This window comes from Protomyctophum bolini (genome assembly GCF_963924005.1).
Source record: "Protomyctophum bolini genome assembly, chromosome: 16".
Lineage (NCBI taxonomy): Eukaryota > Metazoa > Chordata > Actinopteri > Myctophiformes > Myctophidae > Protomyctophum > Protomyctophum bolini.
In genome coordinates, this window is record NC_137877.1 from 41,576,777 (window position 1) to 41,591,626 (window position 14,850).

Here is a 14,850-nt window from a genome sequence, read left to right on the forward strand (position 1 = left end):
GGCTCTGGAGAGGAGAACACAACATGGTAGTCTAGAGGAGAACAGCTCTGGAGAGGAGAGAACACAACATGGTAGTCTAGAAGAGAACGGCTCTGGAGAGGAGAACACAACATGGTAGTCTAGAGGAGAACAGCTCTGGAGAGGAGAGAACACAACATGGTAGTCTAGAGGAGAACGGTTCTAGAGAGGAGAGAACACAACATGGTAGTCTAGAGGAGAACGGTTCTAGAGAGGAGAGAACACAACATGGTAGTCTAGAGGAGAACAGCTCTGGAGAGGAGAGAACACAACATGGTAGTCTAGAGGAGAACGGCTCTGGAGAGGAGAACACAACATGGTAGTCTAGAGGAGAACGGCTCTGGAGAGGAGAACACAACATGGTAGTCTAGAAGAGAACGGCTCTGGAGAGGAGAACACAACATGGTAGTCTAGAGGAGAACACAACATGGTAGTCTAGAGGAGAACGGCTCTGGAGAGGAGAACACAACATGGTAGTCTAGAGGAGAACGGTTCTGGAGAGGAGAACACAACATGGTAGTCTAGAGGAGAACGGCTCTGGAGAGGAGAACACAACATGGTAGTCTAGAGGAGAACGGCTCTGGAGAGGAGAGAACACAACATGGTAGTCTAGAGGAGAACGGTTCTAGAGAGGAGAGAACACAACATGGTAGTCTAGAGGAGAACGGCTCTGGAGAGGAGAACACAACATGGTAGTCTAGAGGAGAACGGTTCTAGAGAGGAGAGAACACAACATGGTAGTCTAGAGGAGAACGGTTCTAGAGAGGAGAGAACACAACATGGTAGTCTAGAGGAGAACGGCTCTGGAGAGGAGAACACAACATGGTAGTCTAGAGGAGAACGGCTCTGGAGAGGAGAACACAACATGGTAGTCTAGAGGAGAACGGCTCTGGAGAGGAGAACACAACATGGTAGTCTAGAGGAGAACGGTTCTGGAGAACACAACACAACACACATGGTAGCCTAAACAGACATACAGAGACACACACATTGCTGTTGCTTGGAGTGCACCACTTAACTTTAGTTCACTTTAGCTTTAGTCATTGGTCTCTTGAATAGATTTCATTTAGTTTTAGTCACATTTCAGTCACCGGCTGGAATGTTTTAATGGGCCTTGCAAACGGGGAGCGATACAACGCGCCTATAGTTCATTTTCAATGAGACCTGCGTTTTTCAACTCTCAACAGTTACTAACTCAATCACTAACACACACACACACACACACACACACACACACACACACACACACACACACACACACACACACACACACACACACACCTTACCTTGTTTGGGGTCAGGAGAGGTGAGCAGCTGCTCCAGGGAGGGCAGTGGAGTGTGTGCGGGAGAGGAGCGCTCCGTCTCCGTGGTCTCCATGCCCTCGCCCTCCTCCCGGGCCATGGACTGGGGGTCCCCCAGGGACCCCACGAAGCTCCCGGGACCCCCGGCAGGGCTCTGCTCCGCTGGGGTCCTGCCACTGCCGCGCTGGGGGTCCGACGAGGCCCTGCGACCCGACTGGACCTGTCCCGAGCCTGGGAAGAGAGAGAGAGAGAGAGAGAGAGAGAGTGCCACGTGTTTAGACCAGTGGTTCTCAAACCTTTTCATGTCAAGGACCCCCAAATTATATTACACGTATTAGCCTGCGAGCCCATTAGAAAAAGATATGCCAGGGACCTCCCCCATAAGAGAATGTAACAGTTACAGTTAAAGGTATAGTGTTATGTGATTTCTTTACAGTTTTCACGGTTGCCACTTGGGACAAATAAAAAGCCCTCAGTGAAATCAGTTGGATCGTTGTCATATTTCTGTCACGGATGAAGAGGGTTTAGGAGCAGTTACAATTAATAATATATATATATTTTCCTACCATTGCTGTCATGGCCGTACCTTAAAGCTACCTGATTTATAGCAAAATAAATGGTTATGGCAAAACTTAAGTAAAAGAATAATCACTGTTATGGGTCCATAAAACATTTATTCAGCTCTTTTGAATGCATTAATTGCATACACTATTCCGTGATATATTTCCTGCCTATTCTGGCCGAAACCGAAGAGGCCGAAAATATTTTCTGCGACCGAATATTCGGTGTATCACTACTGGGGAGCCCCTGGGGGTCCCCGGACCCCCGGTGGGTCCTACTCACCGTGGCTCTGCGAGGTGAACATCTGCTCCTCCAGACGCCCCAGCTGACCCTGCAGGGTGTCCACGGTGGAGCGGTGCTCGTCCTGCAGCCGGCGGACCTGCTCCCTGAAGGCCTGCCTCTGGGCCTCGGCCTGGGCCTGCAGGGTGGCCTGGCCCTGGGCCTGCTCCGACCGCAGCCCCGCAGCCTCCGCCTGTACCGCCTGGAGCCTGGAGGAGAGGAGGGGAGAGGAGAGGAGAGGGAGTAAAATATAAATGCTTCCTGTCATACAGTCTGGAGCAACGGAAGCTCTGATCATGAGTAAAATATAAATGCTTCCGTCATACAGTTTGGAGCAGCGTAAGCTCTGATGATGAGTAAAATAAAAATGCTTCTGTCGTACAGTCTGGAGCCTGGAGGAGAGGAGAGGAGAGGAGAGGAGAGGAGAGGAGAGGAGAGGAGAGGGAGTAAAATATAAATGCTTCCTGTCATACGCAACGGAAGCTCTGATCATGAGTAAAATATAAATGCTTCCGTCATACAGTCTGGAGCAACGGAAGCTCTGATCATGAGTAAAATATAAATGCTTCCGTCATACATTCTGGAGCAACGGAAGCTCTGATCATGAGTAAAATATAAATGCTTCCGTCATACATTCTGGAGCAACGGAAGCTCTGATCATGAGTAAAATATAAATGCTTCCGTCTTACAGTCTGAAGCAACGGAAGCTCTGATCATGAGTAAAATATAAATGCTTCCGTCGTACAGTCTGGAGCAACGGAAGCTCTGATCATGAGTAAAATATAAATGCTTCCGTCATACAGTCTGGAGCAACAGAAGCTCTGATCATGAGTAAAATATAAATGCTTCCGTCATACAGTCTGGAGCAACGGAAGCTCTGATCATGAGTAAAATATAAATGCTTCCGTCATACAGTCTGGAGCAAGGGAAGGTCTGATCATGAGTAAAATATAAATGCTTCCGTCATACAGTCTGGAGCAACGGAAGCTCTGATCATGAGTAAAATATAAATGCTTCCGTCATACAGTCTGGAGCAACGGAAGCTCTGATCACGAGTAAAATATAAATGCTTCCGTCATACAGTCTGGAGCAACGGAAGCTCTGATCACGAGTAAAATATAAATGCTTCCGTCATACAGTCTGGAGCAACGGAAGCTCTGATCATGAGTAAAATATAAATGCTTCCGTCATACAGTCTGGAGCAACGGAAGCTCTGATCATGAGTAAAATATAAATGCTTCCGTCATACAGTCTGGAGCAACGGAAGCTCTGATCATGAGTAAAATATAAATGCTTCCGTCATACAGTCTGGAGCAACGGAAGCTCTGATCATGAGTAAAATATAAATGCTTCCGTCATACAGTCTGGAGCAACGGAAGCTCTGATCACGAGTAAAATATAAATGCTTCCGTCATACAGTCTGGAGCAACGGAAGGTCTGATCATGAGTAAAATATAAATGCTTCCGTCATACAGTCTGGAGCAACGGAAGCTCTGATCATGAGTAAAATATAAATGCTTCCGTCATACAGTCTGGAGCAACGGAAGCTCTGATCACGAGTAAAATATAAATGCTTCCGTCATACAGTCTGGAGCAACGGAAGCTCTGATCACGAGTAAAATATAAATGCTTCCGTCATACAGTCTGGAGCAACGGAAGCTCTGATCATGAGTAAAATATAAATGCTTCCGTCGTACAGTCTGGAGCAACGGAAGCTCTGATCATGAGTAAAATATAAATGCTTCCGTCGTACAGTCTGGAGCAACGGAAGCTCTGATCATGAGTAAAATATAAATGCTTCCTGTCATACAGTCTGGAGCAACGGAAGCTCTGATCATGAGTAAAATATAAATGCTTCCGTCATACAGTCTGGAGCAACGGAAGCTCTGATCATGAGTAAAATATAAACGCTTCCGTCATACAGTCTGGAGCAACGGAAGCTCTGATCATGAGTAAAATATAAATGCTTCCGTCATACAGTCTGGAGCAACGGAAGCTCTGATCATGAGTAAAATATAAATGCTTCCGTCATACAGTCTGGAGCAACGGAAGCTCTGATCATGAGTAAAATATAAATGCTTCCGTCATACAGTCTGGAGCAACGGAAGCTCTGATCACGAGTAAAATATAAATGCTTCCATCATACAGTCTGGAGCAACGGAAGCTCTGATCACGAGTAAAATATAAATGCTTCCGTCATACAGTCTGGAGCAACGGAAGCTCTGATCATGAGTAAAATATAAATGCTTCCGTCGTACAGTCTGGAGCAACGGAAGCTCTGATCATGAGTAAAATATAAATGCTTCCGTCGTACAGTCTGGAGCAACGGAAGCTCTGGATTCAAATATAAATGCCTCTGTCATACAGTCTCGAGCAACGGAAGCTCTGATCATGAGTAAAATATAAATGCTTCCGTCATACAGTCTGGAGCAACGGAAGCTCTGATCATGAGTAAAATATAAATGCTTCCGTCATACAGTCTGGAGCAACGGAAGCTCTGATCATGAGTAAAATATAAATGCTTCCGTCATACAGTCTGGAGCAACGGAAGCTCTGGATTCAAATATAAATGCCTCTGTCATACAGTCTGGAGCAACGGAAGCTCTGATCATGAGTAAAATATAAATGCTTTCGTCATACAGTCTGGAGCAACGGAAGCTCTGATCACAGATGATTTGATTACAGACATACGTAGTCGTACACACACACACACACACACACATCCAGAGACTTTATAGATAGATAGATAGATGTGATACCAGCCCCTAGGTGGCGCCGGTGGTCTCTCACCTCTCCCTGAGCTCCGCCTCCTTGCAGACGCTCTCCTGCAGCATCTTGTTGTGTCTCTCCAGCAGCGTGTCGTGCTGCGCGTGCAGCTGCTGCAGCTCGGCTGCGCTGCTCTGCAGACCCTGCTGGCTCTCTGACAGCCTGCAGCGCAGCTGGGACACCTGGCTGCACAGCTCCTCCCTGACGGAGGAGAGCAGACGAAAAAACATTGAATCAATAGCAGAAAACGGCCGAAAGGGGGCAACGGTGGCGCAGTCGGTATAGCGCCGTCGCCTCGCCGCTAGAAGGTCCTCGGTTTGAATCCCGCTGGGGACGCTGTGGCATGTAGTGAATGTGGCAAAATGGTTCATCTTAACCCATTCTGGGCGGGAACCCCTTTTCGTGTCTTACCCCCCTCAGGCCGGGAACCCATTTTTGGGTTATGTACAGTATTCAAAAATTACAAGAAATTGATGCTGCTATATAAATATTTGAAGTTTTTCAGAAAACTTAGGTCAGGCTTTAGAAGGCGTTTTTAGAATCGGCCTTAGGCCTGTTAATTAACAGGCCAAACTGAGACCGTTGATACAACCACTACCAACCCAATAAATAGGTATTTACCACCTTTTTTGGTGGCGTTTTAACAGAAACCACTACTTTCACCAAGGGGCGATTTGACAGGTTCCATGTGTGATACATGAAAGTTTGATGAAAAATGTCCCACTCTTGAGAATTCCCTTCCGCCATGATTAGGCACAGTCCACATTTTTTTCATCCTGTCCCCGTTTTAGTGTGTTTTTGCCCCATCATGGCCTCGTTTTATAGCGCTGTGGAGAGGCTGCTTACCTCTCTAGTCTTCCTGGTTCTACGTGGCTCTGCTTACCTCTCTAGTCTTCCTGGTTCTACGTCCTGCGTGCTGCTCTTGTTCTTCTGTTTGAGAACGTTGTGAACTCTGACCTTGTAGCTCTGATACTCTGCTGCTGTGGACGCTAGTTCAGCCTGGAAGCACCACGTGTGCGCGCACACACACACACACACACACACACACACACACACACACACACACGCTAAATACATCTACACAGGATAGGTGATAGGCTTATAGCATGTCACAAATAGAACAAATAAACTTGAGCATTTTCCAAAACTTATTTAGAAATGTTTCACACAGCTGTAGTGAGAACCTCATATATGGGCCCTGTGCCTAACAGAAAATAGACATGTAATGTGTTTTATTCAATATGTTCAATGCCAAAAACATCATACAGTACAATCGTTAATCACAATTACTTCACGGTCGCGGCATTAAAACTGTTAATGTTCTCTGCATCGGTTATCCATTTATCTAGTGGAATTGTAGTCCTAATGGAATCATTATTTACCTCGAGATTTACACCCCTGTGTGTGTGTGTGCGTGTGTGCGCATGTGTGTGTGTGTGTGTGTACCTTGGTGGTGTCAGTCTCCTGCTGCAGTCCAGAGATGCGCAGCTGCAGTGATGCGTTGCTGCGCTGCTGCTGCTCCGTCGAGCTGCGCAGACTCTCCTGCAGCCGGTGGCACTCTGCAGTCACCGTGCACAGCTGGATCTGAGAGTGCACGCACACACACAGAACACACACACACACACACACACACACACACACACACACACACACACACACACAGTACATATCCCCACACACACACACACACCCACATTAAAAAAATTAAATAGCCGATCTACAAGCTCACCATGTGGTGCGAAGCGTCGCGCTGTGAGCTTGTAGATCTGCTAATTTTCACTAGTTTGGGTCCCCGTGGGAACCACCGTCCTGTTTACATACAGCTCTGCATGCTGTAGCAATATCAATGTCCTGTGAGATGGAGCCACCTGCTGGGCATAACATGTAACAACAGCCTGCATGCAGCGTTCTAACACAGGGACTGCATCATCATGGCCCTTTATCCATAGGCTGTGCCGCCGTGTGATGTGTTTTTAACCCATTATGGGAGGGAACACCTTTTGGTGTTTTTAACCCATTTAGACCTGAGGCCTATTCAAAAAAGGCTTCTATATCCTGACAGTTTTCAGAAAAACCCATGTTTCTATGTCAAACAATTTCATGTCAAGGACATGAAAACTTTTAATTTGAACAGCACGTCATCAAACACACACACAATACAATACTCCGGTTAAATGTCTGTCTGTGGGCCCAGGCGGTGGCGTAACCGTCTGGGCACCCGACTGGTAATCCAGTCGCAGTGTGCCGCGGGTTCGACTCCCGAGCCCGACACGGCATGTCTTCCCCCATCTCTCTCCCGTTTCCTGTCAGCCTACTGTCTGTCTGTGCTGTGTTTTTAGTTCTTAGCTTGTATGCTTATTAACCCATTTTAGGGCGGAACCCCTTTTGGTGTTTTAAGGTGAGACACCCCAGGTGAAATCATGATTTTTTTTGTTGCTATTTTGCTTCCTAAACATGTTTTCTTTCAAACTAAAGCAAAATACACATTAAAATACAGATTTAGATGTTTAGTTGGATAGTTTATTTTAGCCAATGACAGCTCGTTTTTCTGGGTGAAAAGCCACCATCTCTATTTTCATGATTGGTTGTTGGTACAAAGGAAGTGACCATATTTGGATCAAACCACAGTCAGCTCGAGGTCTAGACCTTTCCAATGATATATGCCATTATATGTTGTTGCCAAGGTTTGGATGAGATATTTTGTCTCAAAATAGTGGCTTCAAATAAAACGTTTTGGAATTTCACAATACAAATCTTTAAAGGCCGTTTTCTCAAAATGAGTTTTCCTCATACTTGGGACCAAGAATCTCCACTTCAGTTGAACTCGCATACACCAAACGTTCCAGTCTTATTCATAACTATATTCCGCAGACATTTACACATGGATTTGTTGATATATCATTCACAGCCTGATTTACATCACATTTTATACAAAAAAAATGTAGAAAATTGGGTTTTTTATGCCTGTTGACACTATTTTCTGATTTGTGGAGTGATAATTAGAGATATCAAAAATCCCATGTGTAATTTTCTTTGTCTCTAATGTGTCAACAAAATGAAATGATAATTTTGAACCTGGCTTTATCCGATCTTCAGATTTATCGCCCCGAAATGTATGCAAATTAGCGCATATAATGCCTAATTTGCATATTTAAACATATACTTTCAGAAAACTTGTAATACAAAAAATCTTAGTTTCAATATAAGTAATCAACTGGAGAAGTTTCATTGTGATAGCTATTATTTAACTTTTTTTCCCTATTCACCTGGGGTGTCTCGCCTTAAGCATTATTTTATGCTTTAGCTGTTGAAACACAATAGCAGATCTACAAGCTCATAGTGCCGCGCTACGAGCTTGTAGGTCTGCTATTTTTTTTTTATCGTGAAAATGTTGTGCAAATCTTTGAATATATTCTTATATGTATTCTTTCAGAGGCTAGCGAACGTTTTTAACTCAAATCTTTGCTTCTGGGGGGTCCCTGGAACAACAGATTTTCAGATGGGAGTCGGGGGCCAAATACATATAATTCCGGGGGTCCTTGACATGAAAATGTTTGAGAACGACTGACATAGATACATAGAGTTTTACCGAAAACTGTCTTATTCAGAAGGCATTTGTAGAATCGTCCTCACGTCTAAATGGGTTAAATAGGTTCAATGATTTGAAATCGATACAGTGACTATTTAAAATACATTGACATTATTCTAAATTAAGTCATTAAAGCCCTCTTTTTACTTGTTCTTCTAAAAATTGCTAAATTACCACGAACAAAAATATAGTATTTGATAATCGATAATTTGCATAGCAAAACGATTCGATACCGATTATTTGCATTGCTAAACGATACTTGGATTCTTGAAATTAAAATCTCTTCGCCCGTTAGTACACCCTGTGTGTTACTGTTCAGATCGTTACCTTGGAGCTTTCCAGCTGTTGCAGGTTGGCCTCCAATTCCCCTCTGAGAGAGGCCTGCAGAAGCACCTGAGATGACTCCTGAACACACACACACACACACACACACACACACACACACACACACAGACATGTGCACACACACACAGGCAAACGGACACACACACACACACACACACACACACGAATACAGGCAAACAGACACACACACACACGCGCACACACACACACACACACACACACACACACACACACACACACACACACACACACACACACACACACACAGGCAAACAGACACACACACGCACCAAGACAAAAAGGATTACACACACACAGCAAATACAGAGACACATTATACCATTAACCAGTTATAACCATCAGTCAGTGTTAGATGTGGTTTTGGCTTGCATTGTCCATCTTTCTCCCCTGGCGTTTTAACTTTCCCTCGCCTCACTCCTCTCCTCTTCAACACACACACACACACACACACACACACAAACCTGTTTCTTGGCATCAGCCAGGTCTTTCTTGGTCTTCACCAGAAGCTGTTTCATCTTGGACATCTTCTCCTCCCCCTGATCCACCTGGGACTTCAGACCCTCTGAGATCACACACACACACACACACACACACACACACACACACACACACACACACACACACACACACACACACACACACACACACACACACACACACACACACACACACACACACACACACACACACACACACACACACACACACACACACACACACACACACACACACACACACACACACACACACACACACACACCACAAAATTAGACAGAAGCACACACACGTATAAAGGCCCTTTGATGTGCTCTGACCCATTTGAGCAGCAGTGCTAAGGATGAAAAAGAGGGCTTTAAATCTCTGACCTCACACAGCCGTTCAATTTAAATCTGTGACCTCACAACACCATTGCATTTAAATCTGTGACGCCACCCACACCACCATTCAATTTAAATATGACCTCACACCACCATTCAATTTAAATATGACCTCACACCACCGTTCAATTTAAATCTGATCTCACACCACCATTCAATTCACATTATGTTGGTCAAACTGTTTCAATGTAATCATGAAATCTCCCTGTAGCCTCAGTGGCAACAAATAGCCGATCTACAAGCTCAAAACACACCGCAAAACGATACGTTTTAACTTGTAGATCGGCTTATTTGTAGAATAGGCATGCTGGCGTTAAATGGTTAATTAATGCATCGTAAAGAATCTGTCAAAGAAATAGAAAAATGCAACACCTATTTTGGGAGTTCTAGTGAGAATAAAAAGATAAGAAACGCTACAAAATCACAATGTGAGTCCTGACGAGCATCTGGGTCTGAGAGTGCTCTCTCTCTCTCTCTCTCTCTCTGCGTGTGCGTACCTATGTGCTGTGTCAGCGTGCTCTCTCTCTGCACGTGCGCGTCAATCTGTGCGTTCAGCTCCTCCGCGCGCGCCTCCTTGTCGGCCATCTTGGCGTTGAGCTCCTTGACCAGACGCTCGTAGTCGGCCATCTCCATGTCCATCAGGGAGCTCTGCTGCGCCTCCTAGTGGACAAACGACACAGATACTTTCAGAAGGGGGTCTAGTCCGCGGTTTGGGGATGTCCTGGTGATGACATGGGGGGGTATGCGCGTGACATCATCATCATACCTGGAAATAATGCGGGAACACCTACCGAGTGGCAAAAAACTACTTTCTGGCCTTGACAGCCAAACATTAAATCAGAAAAGTCCTATTTCTGATTGACAGCCCATACATCCAATCAGAAAAGTCCTATTTCTGATTGACAGCCCCATACATCCAATCAGAAAAGTCCTATGTGATTGCATTAAATGACGTTAAACATTACAACTCACTTTGCCACTCGAATCTCTAGCAGTGATTCTCAACCCGTTTAATGTCAAGGACCCCCAGTTTGACATGCATTAAGTCTACGGACCACCATTTAATGGCATTTCCATCTCTGGAACCCCCCAATTTATATTGTAACAGAGCCTTAAGGGTCCATTTGGTTACAAACTATCAGCTGGGGACCCCCTGGAACTCCCTCAAGGACCCCAGGGGGTCCCCGGACCCCCTGGAACTCCCTCAAGGACCCCAGGGGGACCAGTGATGTAGTAGATGTGGTCTAGTCTCAGTGCTCGTGTTGTACCTCCATATCTCTCTGTAGTCAGACACTATCGCTTCACTGCACGTCTGACGGGCTGCCGTGTCTGTGGAAGCGTGTGTGTGTGTGTGTGTGTGTGTGTGTGTGCGTCTGTGAAAGCGCGTGTGTGTGTCCACTGTGTACCTTGCGGAGTTGCTCTAACTCCTGGGCGGTCTGCTGAGTCTGTTGTTGTTGCTTACAGAGACGAGCTGTCAACTCCTCGACCTCCTTCTGAGAGAGAGACAGCTCCTATAGGAGGGAAAGAGACATCTGGTTAACATGGAGAGAGAGAGAGAGAGAGAGAGAGAGAGAGAGACAGTCAACTCCTCTAGCTCCTTCTGAGAGAGAGACAGCTCCTATAGGGGGAGAGAGAGAGATTGATTTGATTTGAAAGAGTCCTTTATTGAGCACTGCTGGGTGCGTGCGTGCGTGCGTGCATTCGTGCATGCGTGCGTGCGTGTGTTTGTGCGTGGGTGAGTCCTGACCTTGGCCTTGTGCTCTCTGCTGCTCCTCTCGGCCAGCAGCTCTCTGTCCAGACGGCTGAGGTCAGAGGTCATCTCGTTACAGCGAGCCTCCAGCTGTCTGACCGTGCTCCTCAGGGTGTCCACGGAGGTCAGCAGGTCCTGCTTCTCTCCCACCAGAGCCTCGTTCTAATGTCACACACACACACACACACACACCACACACACACACACACCACACACACACACACACACACACACACACAATCAGAGTTATTGTCTGTTTTACAGGTACCAAAGTGGTTGAAATTCGTTATTAGTTTTTTGTGTAATTTCTCCAGGGAAAAACAAAGAAAGAGCAGAAGTCAGGGCTCCCTCTGGATGGCTCTGACTGAACACGCTCCTGCTGCGCACGGTTAGCCAACCGCCATGGCTAGCCAACCGCCACGGTTAGCCCAACCGCCACGGTTAGCCCAACCGCCACGGTTAGCCCAACCGCCACGGTTAGCCAACCGCCACGGTTAGCCAACCGCCACGGTTAGCCAACCGTCAAGCTTAAATAGAGGAACAGAGGAAATGCAATTTACAGATATTATTATTATTATAACCAGGGCAAGAAGCGACCTCGCCCCAAAAGGGCGAGATGGCGTGCACGCATCCGCCTGGGTGACGGCAGACTGCTGGGCGAGTGCTGGCGCTTTGGAAAGGGGTGGCGGGTCAGATCATTATGTCATGAATTCTGTGGGTTTGATGAGGTCAGATCAACATTATGGAATGTCAGAACAGGTCGGCTCCATATATGGAGATCTCTAAGGGTGGCAGTGGGGGCGGCGTCTTGAGTGTACTACAGGGTTTCTGGGTTTTCGCCGGCTGCCAAGTGCGGCTATTTGGGGCAGGCCCGTCTAGAGTTTAAATGCACAGGTATCTTTAGTTTTCAAAGTGTTTATTCAGTTTTGTTAGTTGGGAGTGTTGTTTTGGCCAGTCCTTATTTTATGAACTATTATTTTGCCCCGGCGGGCTACACTGTGTCTGTGGAATATAATAAAATACAAAACCTGCATCTTGGGACCTGTCAAACTTTGTGGAGCTTTGGCCACTCGGCCAACTTTACAGAAACGCTATTTTTGGCCAAGAGATTTGACGTTCAGCTGTAGCTACAGATACCACCACAAATACCGCCTTTGCGTGTGTGCGTGTGCGTACATGTGCGTGCCTACGTGTGTGCATGCGTGCCTACGTGTGTGTGTGTGTGTGTGAGTGTGTGCGTGCTACCTGTGTGACCGCGGTGCTGAGGCGTCTGGTCAGCTCAGCGATGTGTCTCTCGCCCACCTCGACCATCTCTCTCTGCTTGTCCAACTGCTCTGTCTGTCTGTCGTAATCCATCTGAAGGTTCTACACACACACACACACACGCACGCACACACACACACACACACACACACACACACGCACGCACACACACAGGGATTTGACGACTATAGGGAAACCTCCGTGCAGACACATTAGACAGACTGTGTTGTTTGTTGGGAACACTCGTCTCATCAGTCACGCTCATAAACAACAACGACACCTCGGGCTAATTCATTCATAGAGCGCTGTGGCTGCGGCGACGACGCGCCTCAACCATGAAAGAACATGATGTGTCTTTCTTACAGGGCTCTGTGGATTCATTTACCTAATTCCTTTGTTGCAGTTGCTGTTGAATTGAATAGGAGGTCCAAGCAGGCATATTTCCTTCTTTTTCCATTTATTGAGCAGCCATCAGTTACAGGTTACAAGCATTCGTTCCATGGTTACAGCATATTGAGGCCTTCGTCCCAGGCAGAGCGCCTCTAGGTTCCCCTTGTCTCTCTCTCTGCTGTCCCTCACTCACAGTTCTAACTGATTTTCCATCCCATCTAATATAACAATGCTTAAGTTGATCACGTGCCAAAAGCGGTGGACAGAAACTGGTCGACATTATGCTGTTGCCCCACAGGGGCAGAAACAAGGCCTTTTAACCAGGCTACTTACACACACTGCAACTCGCTTACAATTCGCAAACCTGGCAACACTGCCCTGTGTTCATGCTGTTGTCAGAGGCCCGCCCCCGGCTCACACGTCACTACTCTCTCCCAATACTCTATGCTCTCCGCTCGCAATCGGCAGCCATCTTGCTTTTTATTTATATGGGCGAGTGGCAATTTAATGCAAATAAATTAATTATAGGTCCAGCAAGCAAATCATGATGGTCTGTAGGTCACAATAACATTCCGATTTTAGGTTTTGTGTTTTGTATGACATTTTGTCCAGTAGTTTTATATCTATCTCAGCTTTTGCCTGATAGCACACATGCTAACAGTGCTGACCACAACGTTAGCAGCATTTGATGACAGGTTGCCATAGCAAGTTTAGCAACGTACAGTGTGCGCAGACCTAACGTGAGCTTCTGGGACAGAAACTTGCGTTTTCATGACAGCAGCAGCTGCTACAAGCTCACACATATGAAATATGTTTTTTTTAATCTTCAAACTGAGACATATTTTATGATAATACTGTTAGCACAGTCATCATACTCCAAGAGCATACAAATGGAACCAAATGGACCCTGATTTTCCCAGAGAGCAAATGGTATCAAATGGGGGTCTGTGGCCTAATGCATTTCAAACTGGGGGTTCTTGGTATTATATTCTCTGCATATCTTATCAACTTGGGGTGAATATTTCACCACAATACATTACTGAATATTTCACAAGAATATAACACAAGAGTCAAATGTACGGTCAAATGTAATCACAATATAGGCTACAGATGTAAATATTTATGACACAGTAAAATGTCGCAAATTAGTGCTATCCCCCCCCCCCCCCCCCCCCACACACACACACACACACACACACACACACACACACACGACAGGCAAGGCTGTTGTTTGCATCGTTAGCAGGCAGCAGCTACCTTGGCACTGCTCTCTGTGACTGTAGTTGTTTCACCATGTTTGCGTATTTATGAGAAATAAAAAACACTTTCTGTTATTATAATAATTCTGTCAACTCCTGCAATTTCCTTCTTCCCATATTGCGCTGCAATGTAACTAGGATTCGCCGGCCGAAGGCCGGCGAAATTCTAGTCTTATACATTTCTAATCTGTGGGTGTCACCTTGTTCCTGTGTGTGTGTGTGTGTGTGTGTGTGTGTGTGTGTGTGTGTGTGTGTGTGTGTGTGTGTGTGTGTGTGTGTGTCAGTTGACCCTTAAGACCCTGTCAATAAGTTACCACAGGTGGTCTTATTTCCAGAGCATTCTTCAGTGATAAAACCTCATCCTGGAATCCTGTCCACTATATGCTAATATGACAGGATATGTACTCACAGCTGTTGTAAGCTTCGACAG

The 14,850-nt window shown here is 46.0% G+C and overlaps 2 protein-coding genes across 3 annotated transcripts in view; one reads left to right on the forward strand and one right to left on the reverse strand.

Annotated features, from left to right (window-relative positions):
* plekhm3 (pleckstrin homology domain containing, family M, member 3) overlaps window positions 1–14,850 on the forward strand; it is a 465,291-nt gene that overhangs the window by 296,571 nt on the left and 153,870 nt on the right. The window lies entirely within an intron of this gene.
* gcc2 (GRIP and coiled-coil domain containing 2) overlaps window positions 1–14,850 on the reverse strand; it is a 44,592-nt gene that overhangs the window by 10,462 nt on the left and 19,280 nt on the right. For both annotated transcript variants that reach the window (XR_013965552.1, XM_080786358.1), the window contains exons 20-30: window positions 12,754–12,873; window positions 11,506–11,670; window positions 11,165–11,269; window positions 10,256–10,418; window positions 9,342–9,442; window positions 8,842–8,919; window positions 6,372–6,509; window positions 5,809–5,924; window positions 4,950–5,126; window positions 2,163–2,368; window positions 1,305–1,550 (exon numbers count right to left, since the gene is read on the reverse strand). Coding sequence is in view for 1 of the 2 variants with exons in the window: in XM_080786358.1 (XP_080642484.1) it covers window positions 1,305–1,550; window positions 2,163–2,368; window positions 4,950–5,126; window positions 5,809–5,924; window positions 6,372–6,509; window positions 8,842–8,919; window positions 9,342–9,442; window positions 10,256–10,418; window positions 11,165–11,269; window positions 11,506–11,670; window positions 12,754–12,873 (1,615 nt within the window). In the remaining variant the exon portion in view is untranslated. The remainder of the gene's footprint in view (window positions 1–1,304; window positions 1,551–2,162; window positions 2,369–4,949; window positions 5,127–5,808; window positions 5,925–6,371; window positions 6,510–8,841; window positions 8,920–9,341; window positions 9,443–10,255; window positions 10,419–11,164; window positions 11,270–11,505; window positions 11,671–12,753; window positions 12,874–14,850) is intronic.